Consider the following 26,183-nt stretch of genomic DNA (forward strand, 5'->3'; position numbering starts at 1 on the left):
AAAAAAAAAAAGCAAATGGGATCCTTGGCTTTATAAATAGAGGCATAGAGTACAAAAGCAAGGAAGTTATGCTAAACCTTTATAAATCACTGGTTAGGTCTCAGCTGGAGTTTTGTGTCCAATTCCGGGCACCACACATTAGGAAGGATGATAAGACCTCAGAGAGGGTGCAGAGGAAATTTACTAGAATGGTACCAAGGATGAAAGACTTCAGTTATGTGGAGAGACTGGAGAAGTTGGGATTGTTCTCCTTAGAGCAGAGAAGGTTAAGGGAAGATTTGATAGAGGTGTTCAAAATCATGAAAGGTTTTGATAGAGTAAATAAGGAGAAACTGTTTCCAGTAGCAGAAGGGTCGGTAACCAGAGGACACAGGTTTAAGTTAATTGGTAAAAGAACCAGAGGCGACATGAAGAAAAAAAATTTAGGCAGCGAGTTGTTATGATCTGGAATGCACTGCCTGAAAGGGCAGTGGAAGCAGATTCAATAGTAACTTTCAAAAGGGAATTGGATAAATACTTGGAAGGGGAAAATTTTGCAGGGCTCTGGGGAAAGAGCAGGGGAGTGGGATTAATTGGATAGTTCTTTCAAAGAGCAGGCACGATTGGCCAAATGGCTTCCTTCTGTGCTGCATCATTCTATGATTCTAAGATTCAAGGCCTCAGCTTTTGAGCTGATTGTTAGGGGTTTGCACCAGCCACCTGGGTAACTCACCATCCAAATTTCAACTTTGTCTCTGCTTGGCATCTCCGCTCTCTCCTGCATCGCGCATGGACTGATACCAGAAAGTTGCCACGTAAGAAACTGAATTGATCATATGTAAGATGGCCTCACAGTTTCCTCTTTGTGCAAGTATTTCTTTGAGTTGATCCATTCTTTGCCAATGGCAGTAGAATTTCAGCCTTGCTGTACAAGTGGTTCGTCTGTCCAATTATAGATGCAAACCTAATCCTTGGAGAGTGCCATCCTGTCTTTGTCGATGATTGAACAGAACGTAGAGAGATAGCTCCATCTTTGTAATTCATAGTGGTGAAATTAAGCTTGGCGGGTGGGTGACTGCTTTACTATGCTGCTCAGGAAATAGCAAGATTATAGTATTGAATGTGAAGCTAAAATGAATAAAAGACAAACCTAATTGATTTCACATCCAGACTGCAAATTCATTACTGACTCAAGTGAAACCATTTCAGGTACTGGAGGTTTTTTTTTAGAAATCTTCAAAATGTAAGATTTCTTCCCTCGGTATTACAGATGTGAAATTAACCAGCATTAATATTTTTCATGTAAATTGTAGGAATATGATTTTAAAAAAACATGAATACAATTATTTTGCTGAATTTTGTAAAATAGAACATTAAATATTCCTCAGCCTGTAGATTTGCAAAAATGTTTTTAAAATAAAATTATAATAAAATGGCCAGTATGACACTTTATTGAAAAAAATATATTTTTTTTTACATAGAATGTACAGCAGAGAAACAGGCCACTCGGCCCAACAGGTCCATGCCGGTGTTTATGCGCCACATGAGCCTCCTCCCTCCTTACTTCATCTCACCCGAACAGCATATCCTTCTATTCCTTTCTCCCTCATGTGTTTATCTAACTTCCCCTGAAATGTATCTATGCCAGCTGCCTCAACTACTCCTTGTGGTAGCGAGTTCCACATTCTCACCACTCTCTGGGTAAAGAAGTTTCTCCTGAATTCCCTATTGGATTTATTAGTGACTATCTTATATTTATGGCCCCTAGTTCTGGTCTCCCCCGCAAGTGGATGCACCTTCTCCACATCTACCCTATCAAACCCATTCATAACCTTAAAGACCTCTATCAGGTCCCCCCTCAGTCTTCTCTTTTCTAGAGAAAAGAGCCCCAGCCTGCTCAATCTTTCCTGATGGGTATAACCTCTCAGTTCTGGTATCATCCTAGTAAATCTTTTTTGCACCTTCTCCAGTGCCTCTACATCCTTTTCATAATGTGGAGACCAGAATCGTTCACAGTACTCCAAGTGTGGTCCAACCAAGGTTTTGTACAAACCATTTCATTATGGTTCTGTGGTTTATTCGTTCACAAGCTTTAGGTTCAATAGGAATTGAGTAATGGCTGGGATTGAAAATCTTTGTTCCTTTTTTTTTTGCTTTTAGATGTCATCCATACTGTGGGACCTGTAGCTAGAGGGAACTGTGATGGGCGTCTTAAACGTCAGCTGAGAAACTGCTACGAGTCCTCTCTGAAACTGTTGGAGACGCAAGGGCTGAAATCTATTGTAAGTGTTACACCGCGAGCAGTCTAGGCTACACTTAAACATCGACCAGTTAAAGACCACATTGTTGGTGTATTCTCACCAGGTTTCTACATCTAAAACCAGTGCAACATCAAAGGTCTTGAAAGATCCATAATTTATTAGAAAATCAGGTTTTGGAACTTGAGATCCTCCTACACTGTACAGTAGTTGACTGTGACGCTGATTTAGCATGTTTTGAGTGATAACTATCGTTGTATATTGTCAAAGTCTCCACTAATATTTAGAAAGATGCAAGTCTTCACCCTCTGATGATTTCAAGCCAAATGAGTTTTGGCCGTCTCCCTTTCCATGCACTGTCCGAACATGGATTAGATTCAAACATTCATATTACACTTATAACATTGTGCAGATGTACAGCATGTATTTACTTGTGGTGGGACACAGTATATCCGGTGCAGCTTTACTTAATCCACCTGCTTGAGATTGCGTGAATATGCCTAATTATACTGGACAATCTCCGCTAAGATCAAAATGTATTCCTGGGTCTCACTGAGATTGTACAGTATTCCCATTCACATCAGCTCCGTTCAGTTTGCCTGCTGGAATTGTACCGTATACCTTGGCCAGAATTTACAGTGTATCTGTTGTAGTTTCCCTCATCTCTACTAAACATAGAGCATAACTGGGACAATTCTACTCCCTTTGGTTAGAGACAATACAGTCACCCTGGGACAGTTGAGGGCTAATCTGATCAGTGTGTTCGCTGGACTAACTGATCAGATTACCCCTTAACCATCTCTCCTCCAGTGACTATAACCCAAGTTTACCCAGTCTGTCATGAAAGCTCTGTCCCTTTATCCCGGGTATCGCCCTGGTGAATCCTCCGAGACCAATACACCCTTCAAAACTGAACACAATACAGTATTTGAAATGTGGTCTCACCATGTCTCTGATGGCATCACCGTACATTTATATTCTATACGTCTTTTGACGCACTGTGATTATACATTATAGCCAGAGTAGTTCCACTTCTCAATCCAGTCTACAAAAACAATGCCATTCAACCCCTACCAACAAAGTAAAGAAAGGGATTTGTACTCAATGTAGTGAGCCTGGATTGAGTGTAGCGCTGTCCTTCCTTTTATTCTTTATTTGGATACAAGTTAGTTGTAACAGGCCTTCCTCAGAATACAACCACAACATGCAGAATTTTCTAAGCTATGTTCAATTTGGAAGCCTGATGGAGCACATTAAGGTTAACTGAATCACTGTGATGCATGTTTGGAGGGTGAGGGAGGAATCAAAGTCACATGATTTATAAGCTGATTAAAAGGGATTTGCTCAGGAATGCTGACGATTTATTAAGCGTTCCCCTCCTCCCCCCACTTTTGGGAAAGTTATCATCTCTTTGGTGGCGATTTGAATCGATCACAGATCCTGACAAATTCTCTTGTGGTACTTCCAGCTGAACGTACGTGGTGCAATTTGCTGTGACTTGTTAAGTAGTCGGTCTGAAATAGGATGAAAAGCATTCCGCAAATTCCTGACGTTCACCTTGTGATTTGAGCTGATAAACTGTTATGTCAGCTTTTACAATATCTGCCAAAATAGATGCTGTGGGAGTTGAGGCTGGCTTTCTTCAGTAAAAAATAATTCAGCATCTTGCCGTCACTTGTTCCCCTCCCTCTCCCCCTGCTAGTAAGGGGACCTAGATTTATTTCACACAATATTTACATTGGTGTTAGCTGAGACAGTTTAAGTGGCTACATTTCAGAAACTGAAGAGACCTCTTGATAAATGCAAAGTCTTTCTATGTCAAGCCATCTGGAAACTTAATACTAAGCAATCTCCCATGTGTTTAAACAGCCCAGACTCTCTCTGCTTGCTAATGCATGCTGAACTCATAAACTGAGCTCGGGCTCCTGATGATGTCCTCACTCTTCAGTTCCTCAGCCTCTTGTACCTTTTATCTCGGCTGCTTGCTTACAAAGAGGTTAGGTTACGACAGAGTGAGACTGTGGCTGATTAGAATTAAGTAGGCCACTCCATTAGAACAATTTGTAAACAAGACCCACAGAGTCCAGCCACAACAGGGCTTTGAGTCGAGTAAGGGGGGGAATAAAAAGCATCCTCTGACAAATGACGATGATTACATTAACACAAGTGTCCGAGCCGTGACTCGTAATGATCTGTCAGAATTGGTGTTCACCTCAAGGGTCCCTTCATGTCAGGCTAATGGAAAAAAAACAGATTACCTCAGTCTTCAGGTCAAGTTCACGATAAGAAAGAATACATTGCAAGAGGTGCACTTATGGCTTAAAATAACAATACTGCGGTGTCAGTAACAGAGAGGGACAACTCACAACTCTTTGAGTTTAATTTAAATGAATATTTTATTTGTTCCTTTGATGAATTCCCTCTCCATACTCCCAGTCCATTTAGTGAAAGATGTGGATATTTACAGACCCAAGTCATGCCTCGTTTATCTTCCAGTGCGCAAAGTGGTGCTGTGTGGCCCTGACGCACGTTAGCCTTTAGAAGGAGGAGTGAATTGTCAGCGTCTGACTCTCAGGTTCTACATCTTCAGCAGGGAACGCAAACACTTTACGGTCATTGGGAAACTCTTCAGCTGGTATTGATGGTTCTTGGGATTTTTGGTAACGACTGTATTTGCGTTAAAGGAAAGTCGTGGGTCCTGCCAGGAACCTGAGGGAGATAATTGGTGACACGGTTGACAGGACTGATGTGAAGCAATATGTTGGACGCTGTTTCCTAATTAATATATGTGGTGCTCCTGAAGGTCATTTAAAAATGCTGCATTATCATTCATTGCTCTTCATCACTGAGCTGTGTACTGTCTGAGTGCAAATTGTTAATAATAAGTGCAGTCTAGATCCAATTAGCACAATTAAGGGTTCTAGTAATATGTTGTTCAGCTTCAATTAACATTCAAGTGAAAGCTAATTAACACTTTTTAACCAAATAAGATGGTAGAGTTTCCGCTTTGTGGGCAATTGGCATTTGGGTACAAGTTGGACCCGAAAATTGCACCGGCGGAGTTCCACTCTGAGTATCCGCTGGAATGTATTAACATAATCACAAATGTCATTTCTTCCATGGATCAGCGCAATCCGGCAGCTTAACAGAGCGTAATGGTTTATTTTTTTTCCTTTTCTGCAATAAAAAATATTCATTGATGTATTTAAGAGTGGTAATCAGGTGCAGTTTCATTAATACAGCTGAAAATGGGGTTTATCACAAACATTAAGCATTTTTTATGAGGGTGTCTATCTTGTGAGTAACCTGATTTTAAATTACTGCAAATGAATTGAAAAAACTACACTGAACCATTTACTACTTCCACTGGTGTATGTAAAGAATCTTACAACACCAGGTTATAGTCCAACAATTTTATTTGAAAATCCAATTGGTGTACACTAGTCAGTTTCTTAGTAAATGAAATATTTTAAAACATGCCTACTGGTGCCTTTGTGCCGAAGAAAACGAGCTTAATTTGAAGACCCTCCTTGAATGGCCGTAGACGGGTGCAATCGGCGGAAATTCATCATCCTCGTTACTTTGTTCGGGGGTGGGGGGGCTGGAGGCATGGTCAGCTTCAGCGAGATGATTTATGAGCCAGCGCAAAAGGTCGCGGGAACTCGAATTACACTGTGCGTAATTTGCGCCCGCAGTAAATCAAAATTCCGCGATGTTTTTGCACTGATTCGTTACGATTGCACTGAAAAAGTCAGCACAACCTAACGGAGACTCTACCCCGTCATGTTTAATTCTGTCCACATTCTACAAATTGAATTTATGCAGTAATTATATAAATCATAGAGACCGGAAAAGTGCTAGGTACACTTCCCCTGTCTATTTTGAGTTAGCTGATCTGGAATACTATAATTTTCCTCTGGGTCCCTGAGTTGGCGAGGGGTGAAATAGCAAGCCCTGCTGAGAATGCATGTCTGTGGATCTTGTGTGAGGGCAGAATCAGACGTAGCTGCATTTGAATAGCCTCCTGACACAAGATCTCTGAATTCCTCCAATTCTGGCCTCTTGCCCATCCCTGATTTTCATCGCTCCACCATTGGCGGCCGTGCCTTCAGCTGCCCAGGCCCTAAGCTCTGGAATTCCCTCCCTAAACCCCTCTGCCTCTGTAACCTCTCTCTCCTCTTTTAAAAGTTGCTCTTTAAAACCTACCTCTTTGACCACCTGTCCTAATGTCTCCTCTTGTGGCTCGGTGTCAAATTTTGTCTGATAATCGCTCCTGTGAAGCGCCTTGGAAGGTTTGTACTATGTTAAAGTCGCTATATAAATGCAAGTTGTTGTTGTCGTCAAGGGTCACACGTAAATAATGGTCACTTGGATGAAGTAGTGGAGGGTGATCCACACCTTTGGAACTGAACCCCAATGGGAAGTTGGCACCTGACATAAAAGAGGGAAAGAGAAACATATTGGCAGGAGAGCGAAAAAGACCTAAACTGCATTGTGGTCGTTAACTAATTTCCTTTCAAAAACTTTCCAATTGAATACTGATCCTGTACCACATCAGGGAGACTAATTTTGTAGACTTTACATCGATGACTCCCATCAAGGGGGATAAAAACCCTCAAAAGTTACTTTCCATTTGTATTTAACAGTTAATAATTAGCTTGGGATCCTGTTGCACATGTTTAAATCATGTTGCATTTACAGTGTTAGAATCATAGAATCATAGAAGTTTACAACATGGAAACAGGCCCTTCGACCCAACATGTCCATGTCGCCCAGTTTATACCACTAAGCTAGTCCCAATTGCCTGCACTTGGCCCATATCTCTCTATACCCATCTTACCCATGTAACTGTCCAAATGCTTTTTAAAAGACAAAATTGTACCCGCCTCGACTACTGCCTCTGGCAGCTCGTTCCAGACACTCACCACCCTTTGAGTGAAAAAATTGCCCCTCTGGACCCTTTTGTATCTCTCCCCTCTCACCTTAAATCTATGCCCTCTCGTTATAGACTCCCCTACCTTTGGGAAAAGATTTTGACTATCTACCTTATCTGTGCCCCTCATTATTTTATAGACTTCTATAAGATCACCCCTTAACCTCCTACTCTCCAGGGAAAAAAGTCTCAGTCTATCCAACCTCTCCCTATAAGTCAAGCCATCAAGTCCCGGTAGCATCCTAGTAAATCTTTTCTGCACTCTTTCTAGTTTAATAATATCCTTTCTATAATAGGGTGACCAGAACTGTGCACAGTATAAGGCACGTGAGAATCCTCTTCTTGAATACTGATTGGTCCTGGTTAACATATGCAAATAGAGATTATCATCATTAATTAGGGTATCAAACTCTGACATCTTCAAATTAAGGGCCTCTTTAAAGTGACAGCTATGTGCATCCTGGGAACTGGCAAATTATGGCTGCAAATCGGCACTGCACTTTTGATTGCTCTTCTGCTCTGTACTATGGAAATTGTTGTATAGATACTCTCCCTCGGAATAGAAGAAAAAGTGGAGTTTTGACCATTTCTGTCCCAATACATTTTTAAAATTAACATTCCGATTTCTACATTTTACTCAACTTAAGTTATCTGTAACCACACCAAAACTTATTGCTTTCATCAGAATAATCAGTTTGAACAAAGCAGTTTTCATGGTATTGCTTCTGAACGCCCTCCCACACACACTGCAGATTTGTGAGCTTGACTCGTGAGTCTGAGTGCTATATTTGTACTGATCCTAAGTGGCTACTTTGGGGGAAAAAAACACAGACCTGCATCAAACCAGTGATGAAAGCTTCAAGTTTAAATCCCAACCAGCAGTGTTTTTGGTTATCTAGTAGATAATGTGACCTGAGATTAGAATGGTTTTGAGAGGAACTTAGTGTTGTACTTCACTTAGGCTGCTACGGTCATATTTTCTCTCTTGCAGTGTGGCCATTTGCTGGTATTTATTTATCTCTTCCCCTGATTAAACCTGCACTCCTAATGCACTCCAGCTAAAGAGGCTTAAATTGTGTCTTCCTTTCGTCTTTGATATGAATTATTTGTCTAAGTGTCTCTTTTGCGGTGCTAGGAAATGCTAGGGAAGCTGCAGATGAGAGGGTTGTCCTATGAGGAGAGATTGGGTAGAATGGGCCTATACTCTCTGGGGTTTAGAAGAATGAGAGGTGATCTCATTGAAACGTACAAGATTCTGAGGGGGCTTGACAGGGTAGATGCTGAGAGGTTGTTTCCCCTGGCTGGAGAGTCTAGAATTAGGGGACATAGTCTCAGGACAAGGGGTCGGCCATTTAAGACTGAGATGAGGAGGAATTTCTTCACTCAGAGGGTTGTGAATCTTTGGAATTCTCGACCCCAGAGGGCTGTGGATGCTCAGTCATTGAATATATTCAAGACTGAGATCAATGGATTTTTGGACTGTAGGGGAATCAAGGGATATGGGGATCGGGCGGGAAAGTGGAGTTGAGGCCGAAGATCAGCCATGATCTTATTGAATGGCGGTGCAGGCTCGAGGGGCCGTATGGCCGACCCCTGCTCCTATTCCTTATGTTCTTACGTAAATGTCTTTGTTCCTTTCCCTTTGTCTTGATTTGCTTGAACTCTGAGTCATTTGTTTAACAGCCGATATCACCCAAAGATTCTGTATCCAATGATATGTTGAATGGAAGGAAGTGTTTTTCTGCACAGGTTTGTTAATGTTGTTGTGTTGCTGTTGTTTTTTTTTATATAGAGCTGCCAAACAAAAAACTAAGATCCAAAAGTTATTAATTTACATTTGCAGGTTGTACTTAAACTCTTATTTAAATGAGAGGCTACAGCACATGACACTTTCTAGAAGATAGTGTTCAAAAGAAAAAAAGTAGCAAATTTCTAACCCATCCAGGGGAGAAATTAAAATGACCGCCACTGCCTGCAGAATGAACTCGAGCTGCAGCTGGGCAGGAACGCAAAGATGCAATCTGCTCACCTCACCAGATTCAAAATTCCAGCCCCAGCACAGTCGTGGAAATATGACTCTGCTGAAATAAAAGTCTTTTTTTTTTGCTCCCCAAAGTTTGAATTGAATTGTTGACTGTAGCATCATTGTCTGTGGTAGTCTGACTGATAAATGTCCTGGACTAATTCAGGTACTTAATACTGTGATGTCTGGCCACTGCTTGGCAGCCAACGGCAAAATGGAGATTCAGCAGCGTGGGGATCAAACATTAGTAAGGAGTCTTACAACACCAGGTTATAGTCCAACAGCTTTATTTGAAATCACAAGCTTTCGGAGGCTCCTCCTTCTAGGACTATAACCTGGTGTTGTAAGACTCCTTACATTTGTCCACCCCAGTCCATCACCGGCATCTCCACATCATCAAACATTAGCACAGTCAAGATGAGAAAAGGCCATTCGTTTCTTCAAAAATGCTCCTTTAGTTCCCTAAACAGGTTAACATCCAACTGCATTTTGAACACCCTTATTTTCAGATATATATATATATATCTCAACTCCCACACTTGGCAGATTACTCCAAACATTTACCACCCTCTCAATTTAACTTTAGATCCTCTGGTGCTACTTGCCTGACTGACTTTGAATTAATATTCTGGATTTTCCTTATCTACACCACTTAATACTTTCTAGGGTATATTTCCTGGTCCTGGCACTGAAGATGATAAAAGTTTAAAAATGTTCACGAGCATCAAAAAAAAATGCAAAACACAACAAAAAAAAACTATAAATTAAAACTTTGCGATGCGACCTGCAGTCTCTTAAAACCTAAGCTTTGCGCACACACATTTTTTGAAACAGCCAATCTTGCGCAATCACCTTTGTTCAGTCTCATTAGTTATTTGTGGTAATCTTCGGCCTGGATCGGGCCTGGACTCTGAAGCTATGCTTCGTTGGGTGGTGGGGAGTCTCAGGCCCTAAATCTTTGTGTTTCGATCTAATGGATCAACAATTTCACTGAGTGCCCCAATTCAGCTGTGGAGCTGCTCCCGTAGTAAGTGGACAAAAGGAAGGTTTGGCATTCCAAGGGCAGCTCCCCCGCCCCAAACAGGAGAACTTTTCAGACTTCATGGGATAAAGGGTCAGCCCCACGTCCGACACCCAGAGGACGCAGGAGCAGATGAGGGATTAAAATTGGCAGCCTCGGAACCCGGGCATGGTAAGACTAGCCAGTCTTTATCAAGTCGATAGGCAAAATATGCATATCCAGAAAGAGTTTCTTCTCAATCTGTTACACTTTGACTGAGGCTCCGTGCAAAGCATTCAGAAAAACCATACAGCTCTTCCATAGCTTTTGAACTGTCACTTAAAACTAGAATTATTGTCGCATTAGCATTGGTGAAGGTCAGCCACAAAGCCAGCTTCCAACGAAGTCTAGTTGCATGGTGCTTATTAATTTACTCGCACACATGCTGGCACTTGGGTGTCGCTCTCTGTGCTGTTCAAACCTGCAACGTGGACTTCACTACTTGCAGGTCAAAGTGACGCCTCACGGAATGGGACAACCCTGCATAAGAGGAGGGCCCTGCAATTTAGGAACACAGGAACAGGAGTAGGCCATTCAGCCCCTCGAGCCTCTTCCGCCATTCAGTTAGATCATGGCTGATCTGTATCTTAACTCCATCTACCCGCCTCGGTTCCATAACCCTTAATACCCTTTGCCTAACAAAAATCTATCAATCTCAGTTTTGAAATTTTCAATTGACCCCCAGCCTCAACAGCTTTTTGGGAGAGAGTTCCAGATTTGCACCCCCCCTTTGTGTGAAGAAGTGCTTCCTGACGTCACCCCTGAACGGCCTAGCTCTAATTTTAAGGTTATGCCCCCTTGTTCTGGACTCCCCCCACCAGAGGAAAGAGTTTCTCTCTCTCTACCCTATCAACTCCTTCAATCATCTTAAACACCTCAAATAGATCACCCCTTAATCTTCTATATTCAAGGGAATACAGGTCTAGTCTCTGCAACCTCATAATTTCAAACATTTGGGTCCATTTGCAAGGACGATGAGGGTGAAATTTAGCTTTGGCAAAATGGGCGATAGCGGACCGACTGCCCGTTACACACCTGACTTAAATGGCGAGAAAAATCGGGCGGGTCGTATAACGGACGGCTGATCCTCTTGCACCCATTTTGTGTCCCTGCTGAAGTTTAATTTCACCCTCCCATGTTCCAAATTCTGGGCAGGACATTATGGAGGGAGCGGGGCAAAGGGAACCTGAATGTCTCCCTCAAGCTGGGTATTCTTAAATAAAAACAGGAAATGCTGGAAAAGCTCAGCAAGTGAGGCAGCATCTGTGGAGAAAGAAGAAAGAGTTAACGTTTCAGGTCCAAGACCTTTCGTCAGAACCTGGAAGATGTTAAAGTTTTTAAGCAAGTACAGAGCCAGGGAAAGTGGGGGAGGGAGGGAAGGGGAGGAAAGAACAAAAGGGGAAGGTCTCTGATAGGGTAGAGGACAAGAGTGATTAAATGACAAAAGGGATGATGGTGCAAGGCAAGGAGGGTGGTAATGGGAAAAGTTAAGAAACAAAAGATTGGTGTAGAGTAGCTGTAAATGGCAACAGCAGAACCATTACCAGCAGCTGCAGTCCCAATAAGTTTTTAAAAAAAATTTCTTTTGAATGGGAGCAGTGATTATGGTCTGATGTTATTGAAATCAATGTTGAGTCTGGAATGCTGGTTATTCTTTCTGCACTCACTCATTGACATACAAGCAATGTAGCAGACCACCATGCCATCCAGTACACAGACATGCCAGCACCATATGAAGGAGGACTTACTTTACTGCCAACATTCTAACATACCTTTCTCCTCTGTTTCTGCAAGTGACCTCCAAAAAGTAGTCTGATCCGCAGCAGACGGGCAGCAACCTAGCATCTCGCATCATCCTGTGTCAGCCGTTCCACCCACAGCAAGCCACCAAGTGCATCCATGCTTAGGGGATTTGGGTTGCGAGTTTGAGGCGGCTGCACCCGGTGAATCACAGAGTGAGCGGGAACATGTGATGGAGAAGCAGGGGACCTGCTGTCCTGTTTGACCTGCAGGACCCTGGAATTCTGACCATATGGGGCTTGCATTTAAAAGAAGGCTGCTACCTGAGCAATGTATCGTGCAGTCATTTGAGAGAGTGCCAAACAACTTGCAAGTTGTGGCAGCAAGTCTGAAGGAGTTGACTATCCACGTCTGTGCAGTTGCACCTGGGCACGTATTTGAACTACAGTATGCCATGCGCACGTTGGCAATTATGAGGGCATCTGCAAGGGACCCTTTTGTGACAGGACCTTGTCAAAAGTATTTCTTGTGAATGTTCACTTTGTTGGCACAGAGGCCTTGAGCTCCAAGCTCTAATTTCCTACGCTCTCTTGTACAGTTTCAGGTAGAGGAATGGGATGGAGACAACTATTACACTGCACATCACCGCCCTGGTCAATAGGCTTAAAGACACTAGCTGAAAAATATACTCCTGGCCGGCCTCCCATCTTCCACCCTCCGTAAACTTGACCTCATCCAGAACTCTGCTGCCGCTATCCTAACTCGCACCAAGTCTCACTCCCCCATCACCCCAATTCTCACTGACCTACATTGGCTCCCGGTCCGGGAACGCATAGATTTTTAAAATTCTCATCCTTCTTTTCAAATCCCCCCATGGCCTCGCCCCTCCCTATCTCTGTAACCTCCTCCAGCCCTACAACCTTCCGAGACCTCTGCGCTCCTCCAATTCTTGCCTCTTGCGCATCCCCGATTTTAATCGCTCCACCATAGCTGCCTAGACCCTAAGCTCTGGAATTCCCTCCCTAAACCTCTCCGCCTCTCTCTCCTCCTTAAAACTTACCTCTTTGACCAAGCTTTTGCTCACCTGACCTAATATCTCCGGTGTCAAATTTTATTTGATAATCGCTCCTGTGAAGCACCTTGGGATGTTTTACTACATTAAAGGTGCTATATAAATGCAAGTTATTGTTGTTGTTTATGCCTTGATGAGGTCTCCACCCCCCCTTTAACTTCCTTCTTTCTAGACTGTAGAGCTTGAAGTTCTCGACTCCTGACAGCTCATCCCTTTAGTCTCGGGATCATTCTTGTTACTCTTCTCCGCACCCTCTCAAAGCATGTACATATTTTTATTATTTCAATGACCAAAGTTAAGCCTGGTCACCCCTCGTTCCTGACAGACTGCTGTTATGGTCATTTGAAGAAGTTTCTGAGTAGTGTTAACATCTGTATGCTGCAGAAGCAACTCTCATCCCTGATTTTCAACTCCGAAGCAGTGGGAGAGGCAAGTTTATTAGAGTCTGATTTGAATCATTCTGCCACTATTTTCTATTTGACTGCCTTGTTGCACATAGTGACAGCGCTATTCCGAGTCAGAATGGAGATGATTGGGTAATTCCCCCATCGATCACGCCTGGAGACTGCACTGTTGCAAGTGACTGGAATTGATTATACCCTCATAGTTTGTATGTAACTATCCTCCTCTCACTGCATTTTGCTAGCGAAATCACCCTGCTTTTATCAGGAGAAGTTGCTGTAGTTTTGATGTGTTCTGTTTGCTGTAGTTCATAGAGACTCTTTAAATAGACTCTGTAGGCTGTTCGCTGTAGTGCGCTGTTTAAACAGACTCCGTTTGCTGAGTAAATAGACTTTGTTTGCTGTAAAGTGGACAGTTTGCTGAGAGTCCTGCCATAAGCCCCGCCCTGCCTCCAACTCATTGGCTGACACAGTGGTGTCAATAGACAGTCTGTTGAAGGTATGGGACATCCTGGGGCAAACCCAGAGCACAAAGCTTCACAGTTGCACAAGCATTTTGAGCGCCTACAAATTCATGCCAGGACTTCGAAAGAGGAGAGCCGGGAGAGCATTATTGCCACAGTGTAGATGCAGCGCACTTTAGATAATCTGCTCGGGGATGAAAGGAATAAGAAGTAAAAGATGGGGAAATAAAATGCTGTAATGAGATTCTCACCATTTCCAGTTTCTTTTCATGTCTTTATTTAAAGGGTACTTAAAATAGTTTACTCCTCCCATGCCCAATTCGCCAGCTCCATTTATGATGTCAGGCAGCCTCGTAAATAATGATGAACGTAGGACGGGAACAAGAAAATGAATTGGCTAATGAGAGGAGCTAGCACAGCAGCTGTTTATGCCTGAAAATGTTTAATTGTATTTGTTAAATGTCGCATCAATCTGGGGCGGTTAATTACAAGATTTTCTTACCTTACACTTGTTTAGAACATCCCGCTTCCGTGAGCTAAAAACATCATTGATGTTAGATATCGGGTTTGTGAGGTACTATCCCTGGAACCTCCTCCAGCCCTAAAACCCTCGGAGAACTCTGCGCTCCTCCAATTCTGGCCTCTTGGGACACCCCCTATTTTAATTGCTCCACCATTGGCGGCACCATTCGCTCCACCTATGGAATTCCCTCCCTCAACCTCTCCGCCTCTCTACCTCTTTCTCCTCCTTTAAGATGCTCCTCAAAACCTACCTCTTTGGCCAAGCTTTTTTTGGTCACCTGTCCTAACATCTTGTGTGGTTCGGTGTCGAATTTTGTTTGATCATCACTCCTGTGAAGCGCCTTGGGACGCTTTACTACGTTAAAGGCGCTATATAAATGCAAGTTGTTGTTATAACCTGGAAAATTATGATAGAATATATAGATCTGGTTTTTTGGAGGTTCTTCCTCATGTGTGTGAGTAGGGGTGAGAGTGATAGCTGTCTCTGAGCATTTCACGGTTGAGAGTGTCTGGCCATCGTCTTATGGGAGAGTCAGCTGGAAGAATTATGCAGCTGATCTATATTTTCATGTTCTTCTGCATTCAGCACTGTATTCGCTTCGAGGATTATTTTCCCTTACTTTTTTTGGGCTTTCATCATCTTGGATCATTCAGTAAACAAATAGCCAAGCCTGCAATCTAAATCTTTAAAGAACTGGTCCTTTCAGACTTGTATGTTTTCTTGATAAATTAATGCTTAGCATTCACCCATATTTTACTTCGCAAAATTCAATTACTTTAAATCTCTCAAATTGTTCTTATCGCTAAATGAGAAAAAGTTGAATCCACGTTGACTTAACAAAAGTTTTATTCTTCTTTTAAATTCTGTTGTTTGCAACACAGAATTGTAATTGACTCAGGCTTAAGGCACTTAATTTTTAATAACATGAAAGCCAAATCTTCATTGTTATCACCTTTAGAAATGTTATTCAATTCATTTGATAGTCAATAAATTGCACTGCAGAATAATTTTTATTTTTGCCTATTTTTTTCAGTACAGTGAGTACAGCTCTCTCCATACAATACAAGGGATGAGTAATGGAACTTTCAAACTGGCACCCATCAGGAACTTACATGAAACCTGGTGTCTCCAGACTAGAGCACAAAATCCAGGCTGACATCCCAGTGCAGTACTAAGGGAGTGCAGCATTGTCGGAGGTGCCGTCTTTCAGATGAGACATTAAACCGAGGCCCCATCTACCCACTCAGATGGACGTAAAAGATCCCACTGTACTATTTTAAAAATAACTATTAAAAATGGATGGTTAAATTCAGTGTTAGAAAACCCAGAGGCAGTATCTCAAAATGTACTCTGTCCCTTTCCATAGGGGACTGAAAGTGGGAATTAGACTTAAATTCAGCTTTTTAAAACATTTATTTTGCGAACATACAAAATTGACGGGCAAGAAAAAACCAGTTGGTCCTGACTAGATCATTTCTACCCCCCACCTCCACCCACAGCCATGTAATCTCCTGCAAGAGGCAAAAACACAGAGATAAAACCCAGGGGCTTCTCCAACCCCCTCAGGCGATCAAAACTAGTCCAGAAGATCACATGGACCGAGTGTTATCTGTAAAGACACTTACCTTCTATGTGGTGCGATCTCTTCCCCAGTCAGGAACCAGTCCAGCTCCCTCTTGAAGGCAGAGAGTCAGCACCCACCACACCAGCTGCCAATGCATTTCAGAGGCTCACAGTTCTCTGGGAAAAGAAGAACCACCTGATATCCAGTCTATTCCTACTGTTGCGTAGTTTAAACTCGTGTCCCCTGGTCTTCCCCAATCTGTTAAACTGGAATCATTTATCAATAGGGATGCTATCCAGCCCTTTAATTATTTTGTAGACCTCTATCAGGTCACCTCTCAGTCTATGCTGCTCTAAAGTAAATAGACCAAGGTCCTTGAGCCTTTCTGAGTAGCTGAGTTTCTTTAAGCTAGGAATCATTCTTGTAGCTCTCCTCTGGACCTCTTCCAAGGCTACTATATCACCCACCATGTGGGGGGACCAAAACTGGGCACAGAACTCAAGATGCGGTCTGACCAACCTCCCTTATAGTGTCAAAATGGTGTCCTTTGATTTATACTGAACGGTTCTATTAATACAACCACTGTGATGTACAAAATGTTTAATAGGTTTGTCAGCGCATAATATGATACCCAAACTTCAATTCTTCCAAAACTCTGATGCCCATATCCTATCCCGCACACCCAACACCCCTGTTTTTGCTAATCTACTTTGGCTCTGGTTCCCCAACATCTCAAATGAAAATTCTAATGCTTGTATTAAAATCCTTTCACGGCCTAGCCTCTCCATATCTCTGTAAACTCCTCCAACCCTGCTAACACCACCCCCCACCCCCAAACTCTCCATTCCTCTGTCTCTAGCCTTTTGTGCATCCCTCCTCCCTTTGCCCCTCTATTGGCAGTCGTGCCTTCAGCTATTTAGGGTTCACACTCTGGAATTCCCTATATAAACCCCTTCACCTCTCCACCTTTTAAGGCCCTCCTTCAAACCCATCTATTTTGACCAAGCTTTTGGTCACCCCTCCTAATATCTCCTACTTTGTTTCGCCATCAATTTTTGTCTGATGAAACGCCTTTCGGATGTTTTTCTCCTTTAAAGTCGTTGTTGTAGCTGCAGTCCTGCCAGCATTTATCTGTCATGGTCCATTGGAATTGGAGGTCAGTTTCAGAGCACAACGTCACTTTGGAGAGGTGGATCCTTTATTAAATTCTTCCCCTGTCGCCCATTCTGGTTTGGCTGGTGAGATGAGGCGTGCATGTGATTCCTTAACGTGACCAGAGGAACGTAATGTTTCCAGGTACTGACTTAGATTTGTTGTTATCCTTAGTTATATACCACTTCACACAAACAGTGATACGTTCTTACCTAGGTACGGGCTGCCGTCAACTTCGGTATTCTCACCTCTGTGAGGTGAGCAGTGGGCACTTAAAAGCTTTGTATAGTCCGTATGTAGCTTTGGCCAAAAGTCTTCATGGTTGCAGGCTGGTTGAAGGAATCGATTTGAATGATCAATTGGTGGGATTTTCGATGATACTCTTGGAGCCGTGACTGGGGAAGGAGCAGAGATGGAAAGTTGTCTGTATTGTAGCATTTTGCGTGATTACCTTTGGGGTTTTGAAAGTATGAAAGAAGAGCTTTCCCCTGGAGTGGGGTCGAGTCCACAGTAGCTAGAATGTCTACGTCTATGGAAGGAGCAAACGGGCTTTTCTTCTTCCCATGTTCTTGAATTAAAATTTGCCACTATTTGTTTTGATATCCAGAATTTTAGGTGTACAACCTGAAGGTATTTTTTTCGAAGGAGCGCGTTCTAATGTTATGTCCTACCTTGTTTTGTCATCCAGTGCTTTATGACCAGGGTGAGTCTTCTGAATAAATGAAGCGTAGAATTGGCATTAGCACATATCACCCCACAACTATATCCTGTGTCTATGAACCCTGAGAAAAATAACCACGTACTGATGAAAGGCCTGAATCTACATTAGACATAGCACTTGGAGTCCACATGGTGCAGCCTGTGGCGAGCTACTGCATTTCAGACTGCAGTGATGCTGCTTGTTGCTGAGAACAGCTTGGCAGAGTGTCAAACGCTCTCTCTTGGCACATCCTATGGTATCGTGATCAACAATAGCTATGGGTAAGAAACAATTATGACACGGGTACATTTTCCTTTGTCAGTAATGTTTTTAAAAAAATAGTTTAAAACGGCAGTCTAGTTAAAAAAAAGGTTTTTCTTCAACACACAGAGGGAAGTATATCCCAAAGAGGTGTGTGTGCTTTAATACAGGAAATTCCAGTGTGACATTCTCCATGCTGAGTGCTCCTTGATTCTAGAGTGAAACCTGTAAATTATGGACACCTTAGGGACTGGCGTCAGCTGTCATTTTTTTTTTTGTAGGTTTGCTTATTTTCAAAACGGTCATTGTATGTACAGTAACGGCAAAGCAGCAGAATAGTAAACCCCTCAAACTAAAACTGCAAATTCCTTTCTGCATGCAGGGCAGTCTTGCACTGTGCAGAAGTTGGAATAAGCTTCTGCTGCGGTCAGGTAAATTATACAGGACTTTAAAGAAAATATAAAGGGGAGAAAATACGGATGTTATACATGATCGATTTACCCTGTCGATCTCTTAAGTGATTTACATTGCAAAGCTAAGTAAAGCTATGTCATGCTCTTAATGAGAACCCTCAGCCAACTGCTGCTGCTTGTAATTTGCTAAATAAAGCAGCGAAAGATCTGCACTTTGTTTATTGTTCAGTCTTATACATCCCTTGAGTGCGCTTGTTATTAATGTCGAGGACTGTAGAAATATTGCAAGGAACATAATTTAAGATAGACTGAGACTTTTTTCCCTGGAGAGTAGGAGGTTTAGGGGTGATCTTATAGATGTCTATAAAATAATGAGGGGCACAGATAAGGTAGATAGTCAAAATCTTTTCCCAAAGGTAGGGGAGTCTATAATGAGGGGGCATAGATTTAAGGTGAGAGGGGAGAGATACAAAAGGGTCCAGAGGGGCAATTTTTTCACTCAAAGGGTGGTGAGTGTCTGGAACGAGCTGCCAGAAGCAGTAGTAGAGGCGGGTACAATTTTGTCTTTTAAAAAGCATTTGGACAGTTACATGGGTAAGATGGGTATAGAGGGATATGGGCCAAGTGCAGGCAATTGGGACTAGCTTAGTGGTATAAACTGGGCGACATGGACATGTTGGGCCGAAGGGCCTGTTTCCATGTTGTAAACTTCTATGATTCTGTGATTCTATATAAAAATGACTTGGAAGCCTTTGTAATGGTGAATGAGTGCAGCAATATGATAGAAGACAATTTGTTTAGAGAAGCCTTGTGGAATGGGAATATAATTTTTTAATTATTTATAAACTGTGTACAAAGTGACCCTTTTAACAGAAATGCAGCATTTTATTTTTCAAGTAGAATCTATTACTGTATCACCATTTTGTCCCGAAGCAAGTAATTCATGCAGGTACCAATTTAAAACTGACTTTGTGAAAAGGATTTTTCATTTAGCTTCATGGCTCTTCCAGAATTTGGTTTTAGGGCGATTTGAACTTGATCATCTCATGTTTTGCTACAACTGGATTTGCCTGATTTGATCTGGATGAAATTGAATAAGTGATGATTTGAAAAAAAGAAGTACAGGTTAATTCTGATGCCTGAATGTATGCGTTTTCTTTCGGGGCACTGCTATAACTGGGGCTGGGTGGAATGGAAATAAGTGATGAGACAAAGGGAGTAGAAAGTGGTTTTGCACGTCTCCGGGCCCAAAACAGACGCTACGAAATGGAACTTTGCAGCGTGCCTTCCCATGCCAGAATGCCTGAAACGAACACGGGCATCATTTAGATCTGTTAGTAAGAGCCCCGCGCCTGAGTCAGTCGGCATGCAGCCTTCCCAAGCCGTATTTAACGGGATCCTCACCTCCATTAAGGATAGTCGTTGTAGGCTTCGAGGGTGCTTTTGGGTTCCTTTTTGTCTGCTTTGGCAAGTGTTTCTCTGTGAGGTACTTTTTAGAGAGTGAGTTTGTGGAGGTCCAGCACTGTTTCACAGGATTTGCTTGTTCTCAATTGCTGAACATGGGAATGCAGCTGGGCCTTACTCTGAGGCTCTCACATCTGGAGGAGGAGCAGCAGCAAGAAAGGCGGCCACGAGCTGCACAGGCTGCAAGAGGAGGGCGCAGGAGGCATTACGGCATGTGGGTGTTCAGGAACAGAACGTCACAGAGGAGCAGCGGGTAAGGTGGCTGCATTTCAACAGGGAGTCAGTCACTTAGCTAGGCCACCTGTTGGAGTGAGAATTGGCATCCATCAGAGGGTGCAGAGGGGATTTACTAGGACGATACCAGAAATGAGAGGTTATACCTATCAGGGAAGATTGAACAGACTGGAGCTCTTTTCTCTAGAAAAGAGAAGACTGAGGGGGTGACCTGATGGAGGTCTTTAAGATCATGATAGGGTAGACGTAGAGAAGGTGTTTCCACTTGCGGGGGAGACCGGAACGAGGGGTCATAAATATAAAATGGTCACTAATAAATCCACTAGGGAATTCAGGAGAAACTCCTTTATCCAGAGTGTTGTTGGAATGTGGAACTCTCTTCCACGAGGAGTGGTTGAGGCGACTCGTGTCGATGTATTTAAGGGGAAGCTGGATAAACACATGAGGGAGAAAGGACGAGAAGGATACGTTGATAGGGTGGGAGGTCACACGTTTGGAGCATAAACACCGGCACGGACCTGTGGGGCTGAACGTCCTGTTTCTGTGCTGTACATTCTGTTTAATCACCAGAGCATGCACTGCACTCAAGGTGCCTCTGGCTTCTTCCAAACTGCTTCTCATGACATCAGCAACATCAGTCAGTTTGCTGCGCACACGGTCATCCGACAGGTTACTGACGCCCTGAGGCATCAACAGTTCATTACCTTCCCCACGGAGGCTGACAATCAGGAAGAAAGAGCACTGGGATTTGCCCTCTCATTGCTGGCTTTCCGCAGGTGCAGGGCACCGTAGACCTCACGCACGTAGCCCTGCATGCTCCCTTCCACGAAGCATCTCTGTTTCTCAACAGGAAGTGCTCCCGTTCGCTCAACGTTCAGCTTGTTTGTGGCCACAGGCAGCGACTCATTCAGGTCTGTACCCAGTTTCCTGGCAGTCGTCATGACACTTTCATACTGCGCCAGTCCTCAATGCCTCTTCTGTTCCACCTAGACTGTGGGGTGGCAGGCTGGCTGGCTGCTGGGAGATAAGGGCTATCCCCTCACCAACTGGCTCATGACTCCTGTCAGGAACCCGAGCACAGATGAGAGCCATGCAACAACAAGGGTTCTGATTGAGCAAACCATTGGCGTCCTGAAATAATGTTCGGACAGCTCAGGAGGAGTCCTTCAGTACGGCCCGAAAAGGAGTTTCAAGGTTCATCACCATTTGCTGCATGTTCCACAGTGTTGCTGTTCAAAGGGTAGTTGCCGTGGAGATTCCTGAGGAGGAAGAAGTGGAGGGGGATGATGAAGAAGGGGCGCGGAACTGGAGAATGCAGAGGGAGAGCATGGCTCAACAGTACTGCAAAATGGCACAGCTGTAAGGCAGCTAATTATTGAGCAGAGATTCTCCTGAACCATCCCTCCCCTCCCCAGAGCACCAACAGCCCCCGCTTCCATCTGATCCTTACACTCACCATATCAATGCACTCAAAATGTACAACTTCATGGGTGTTCCTGTAACATCGCTAAGATTATGAAGACCAACAGCTAAACCAAAACAACATATTTTTCTTCACTACTCCAAAAGACTCCAGTCTTGCTTTGATACATGGTTACATGACTCATGCATATCTGCAAATCACTCTTGTGCAAACCTCTAGTGCCTGCCTTGTGAGATCGGTTACCTGTTCTTGTGCTCCGATGAGGTGGTTCCCCGGTGGCTACAGCGTGGGAGGTGGAAGGCTGATGAACTTTCGCTGAAGGTAGATGGCAGGAGTGGGCATCCTTGAGGGGCTCTAGCTGTTGAGGACCTGGCTGCAGACTGCTGCCTGTGTTGGCTGTCTGGCATCAACACGGGCACTGGTTGGGAGGCTGCCAGGGAGCAGGTGTGCTGTCATCCTGAGAGAGGACAACATGTGCCTCTCCCGTTGGGCCAAGGCCACTCTCGGGGCTGACCCTCGGCTCTCCTCCTGCTCTGTGCGAGAACAGAGTGCAGGCATGCTAGGAGGCTCAGGAAGCCCCTATCCATACTCCCCTTCAGGCTTTGTAAGCCAGAGGAGATGCTGGACCCCAGAGTCAAAGATGGCAGCAGTCTGAGCTCCCTCGAAGCTGTCACCAGATGTTCCATTGCTGTGGGGCCCACTACAATGCTCATAGAGCTGACCACTTGCTCCACGTTTGACTGCATGGTGTTGAGTAATAAGTGCTATGAGTTAGGAGGCTTACCTTAGCTAGCCTTGCCAGGTCATTGAACTTTTTTTTTGCTATTGCAGCCATGTCCTGGGGCATTGCTTCTGGCGCTTACCTGCTCTGCCACCTCTGCCCACTTGTGCTGGGCAACTTGCCTTGATATCTTCCTGCTGCCTGGTGGAAAGAAGCTATCCCTCCTCTCGTCAACCTCCTCCACCAAAATCTCCAATGCAGCGTCACAAAAACGTTGGGGCCATTGCAGCTTCTGCTGTGCTTGCCATTATTGACAGTCTTCAGTGACAGTTGCCTGCAGCCAAAATGCACCTCCCCTTTAAGTGGTGCAGGCTGCCTTTAAATGGCGACAGCAGTATTGACGCCCAATGAGGCAAGCTGCCTATGAGCAGTGCGAGTAGCACTGGCAGCCCACCTATTTTATTTAAATTAATTAGGAGCACCAATTTGGGGCTTTAGTTGCGTCCACGTGATCGTGCACACACTCTGCCCCGAAAACAGGGTTAAACCAATTTCTACCCCAAGATGTATTTTGTACGCTTCAATTGCATATGCGTCTCTACAAGAAGGCCAACGGAATGTTGGCTTTTATTGCTCGGGGGATAGAATATAAAAACAGGGAGGTATTGCTGCAGTTATATAAGGTATTGGTGAGACCACACCTGGAATACTGCATACAATTTTGGTGTCAATACTTAAGAAAAGACATACTTGCTCTCGAGGCAGTACAAAGAAGGTTCACTCGGTTAATCCCGGGGATGAGGGGGTGGACATATGAGGAGAGGTTGAGTAGATTGGGACTCTACTCATTGAAGTTCAGAAGAATGAGAGGCGATCTTATTGAAACATATAAGATTGTGAAGGGGCTTGATCGGGTGGATGCTGTAAGGATGTTCCCAAGGATGGGTGAAACTAGAACTCGGGGGCATAATCTTAGAATAAGGGGCTGCTCTTTCAAAACTGAGATGAGGAGAAACTTCTTCACTCAGAGGGTAGTAGGTCTGTGGAATTTGCTGCCCCAGGAAGCTGTGGAAGCTACATCATTAAATAAATTTAAAACAGAAATAGACAGTTTCCTAGAAGTAAAGGGAATTAGGGGTTACGGGGAGCGGGCAGGAAATTGGACATGAATTTAGATTTGAGGTTAGGATCAGATCAGCCATGATCTTATTGAATGGCGGAGCAGGCTCGAGGGGCCGATTGGCCTACTCCTGCTCCTATTTCTTATGTTCTTACGTTCTTACAAAGCCCATCAACTCCCTTGAACACGACATGATACTGTGTGTCTGAAGGCACACGGTGAGCGGGTTAAGGTATTCATTCCAGTATCAGATTACCAGTTAGCACAGAGAGGACTCCACCCTCGGACTATCCACAGCTCGTCAGTGCTCTCCATCGAGACAGGAGCTGTTTTTTCTGGACCAATTATGAGCATAGAAATGTCAGTGCTAATACAGAGTTGCATAATAGAAGATGCTGGAAGTCTGATTTTGTAAATATTTCTAGAAACACAATTTTGTCTTTACACGGGTGGTGGAACACGAAACCTTAATGGGTTTCAAGAAGGAAGTGGACAGGTTCTTGTCAACAAATGGGATTCAGCGCTATTAGAATTGCACCAAGGGAATACTATGGATCAGTGGGCTCGATGGACCGCCGGTCTTCTCCTGCCTGAAACTGTTGCCATGTAAACAGAGAAGTGGTGATCAGAATACTATGCTATTAATCAGTGTGTACCAGGACTTGTAATCTGCACTGACTTTTTTTTTTAATAAGAACAGTGCACCGTGACGAGACCTCATCCAAATCCTGTGTTTTGTATATAAATATTGCTGTGGGCAAATATTGAGTCAGTGATGGCTCCAGCCGACATGACAGCATTGTCAAATTGGCTCCAAGTCAGGCAGACATGGTCTACTGAGCTCCAGCAAGCTGAAGTTGTTCTTGCTAAGATGTTTGGTGCCTCTCTTTTTCTCTCATAGTTAATACAATCAACGGCAGACAATTTTGGAGTTTAACAGGATAATTAATCACTGCGTTCAATGCCCATGTGCTCATCCAACTCTTAGCCCTGATTGCTGTTGTAAAGAGGGCAGATCACTTTCTGGACCCATGCAGAAGTACTCTTTGGCAGTATAGCTGACTTTCGTGCTCATATTTCTGGCTATTTTGCCCCAATCCTGGTTTTTGTTTGCCCTTATCCCTGTAATCTTAAATGCCAATTCTAACCAGATAATTATTCACTTTTTTTTAATTTATGAAGGAATTGAACAGCACTAACTGCTTTTGCAAAGAAACTGTTCCATGTTCCTGCAGCGTTATGGGAGGCAGAAATAATTTAATTTGAGACTTTTTCATTTTTTTCTAGTGTCCTCGAATTCTGTTTGCTTCAACTGTTCCAAAAGTACTTTTGTATTTTTTTTGGTGTCAGAATGTCATTAAACAAAGTTTCCATAAAGAACATAGGAACAGGAGTAGGCCATTCAGCCCCTCGAGCTTGTTCCGCCATTCAGTTAGATCTTGGTCGATCTGTATCTCAACTCTATTTACACACCCTTGCTCCATATCCCTTGATACTCTTACCTAACAAAAATCTATTAATCTTAGTCTTGAAAATTTCAATTGACCCCCTCTCAGAATCCACAGCCTTTTGGGGGAGATTGTTCCAGATTTCCACTACCCTTTGTGTGAAAAAGTGCGTTCTGATTTCCCTCCTAAATGGCCTAGCTGTAATTTTAAGATTGTGCCCCCTTGTTCTGGATTCTCCCATCAGAGGAAATAGATTCTATGGGGGGTGATTTTAAACCCCAAGAACGGGTGGGTTGGGGGCGGGTGGGAGTTGAAAATAGTTGTTTTTTGGGTTGTGACCGCAACCCGGCTTTATTTCCAGGTTTAACGTCAGCGTGTAAAAGTACAGGCTTCCCACTGGGAATGCAAAGTCCGAATATTTTGTGGTTGCGACCTGAAAAACCAACTGTATTCAACTCCCACCCGCCCCCAACCCACCCGTTCTTGGGGTTTAAAATCACCCCCTACGTATCTACCCTATCAAATTCCTTTATCATTTTAACCACCTCGATTAGATCACCCCTCAACCTTCTAAATTCAAGGGAATACAACCCAAGTTTGTGCAACCTGTCCTCATAATTTAACCCTTTAAGCTCTGGTATCATTCTGGTGAATCTGCTCTGCATCCCCTCCGAGGCCATTATATATTCATGAGGTGCAGTGCCCAGAACTGAACACAGTACTCCAGATAGGGTCTGACCAAGGCTCTGTGCAACTGAAGCATCACTTCCTCCCTTTTATATTCCAAACTCCCTTGAGATAAAGGCCAACATATCATTAGCCTTTTTGTACCTGTGCACTAGCTTTTAGTGATTTGTGTACATGGACACCCACATTCCTTTGCTCTTCCATAGCCCCAGTGGAGACTAAAACAAGGACTATGTTCCATAGACTGAGACTCAATCCCCAGCAGAGAGCCTAGGGCTCTACCCTCGAGAGAAGGCTGCCAGGCCCCCATCACATTTATTCTAATCAGGGTAGTCTGTCACCATTAAGGAAATATTCCTATTTATCTTTCTCGGATCCAAAGTGGATGACCTCGCACTTCCCCACATTGAACTCCATCTGCCACATAGTGTTGCTCAGTCATTTAGTTTGTCTGTGTCCTTTTGTAACTTCTTGCTCCCAACTGGACAACTTACTGTGCCTCCTAACTTGGTGTCACCTGCAAACTTGGACATAGAACTCTCT

The 26,183-nt window shown here is 43.6% G+C and overlaps 1 protein-coding gene across 2 annotated transcripts in view; it reads left to right on the forward strand.

The window, feature by feature from the left end:
- The window catches only part of LOC137324777 (ADP-ribose glycohydrolase MACROD1-like), an 812,403-nt gene that overhangs the window by 514,170 nt on the left and 272,050 nt on the right, over nt 1–26,183 (forward strand). For both annotated transcript variants that reach the window (XM_067989466.1, XM_067989467.1), the window contains one exon: nt 2,140–2,261. In XM_067989466.1, coding sequence (XP_067845567.1) covers nt 2,140–2,261 — 122 coding nt within the window. The remainder of the gene's footprint in view (nt 1–2,139; nt 2,262–26,183) is intronic.

The sequence above is a fragment of the Heptranchias perlo genome, chromosome 8 (assembly GCF_035084215.1).
Source record: "Heptranchias perlo isolate sHepPer1 chromosome 8, sHepPer1.hap1, whole genome shotgun sequence".
Classification (NCBI taxonomy): domain Eukaryota; kingdom Metazoa; phylum Chordata; class Chondrichthyes; order Hexanchiformes; family Hexanchidae; genus Heptranchias; species Heptranchias perlo.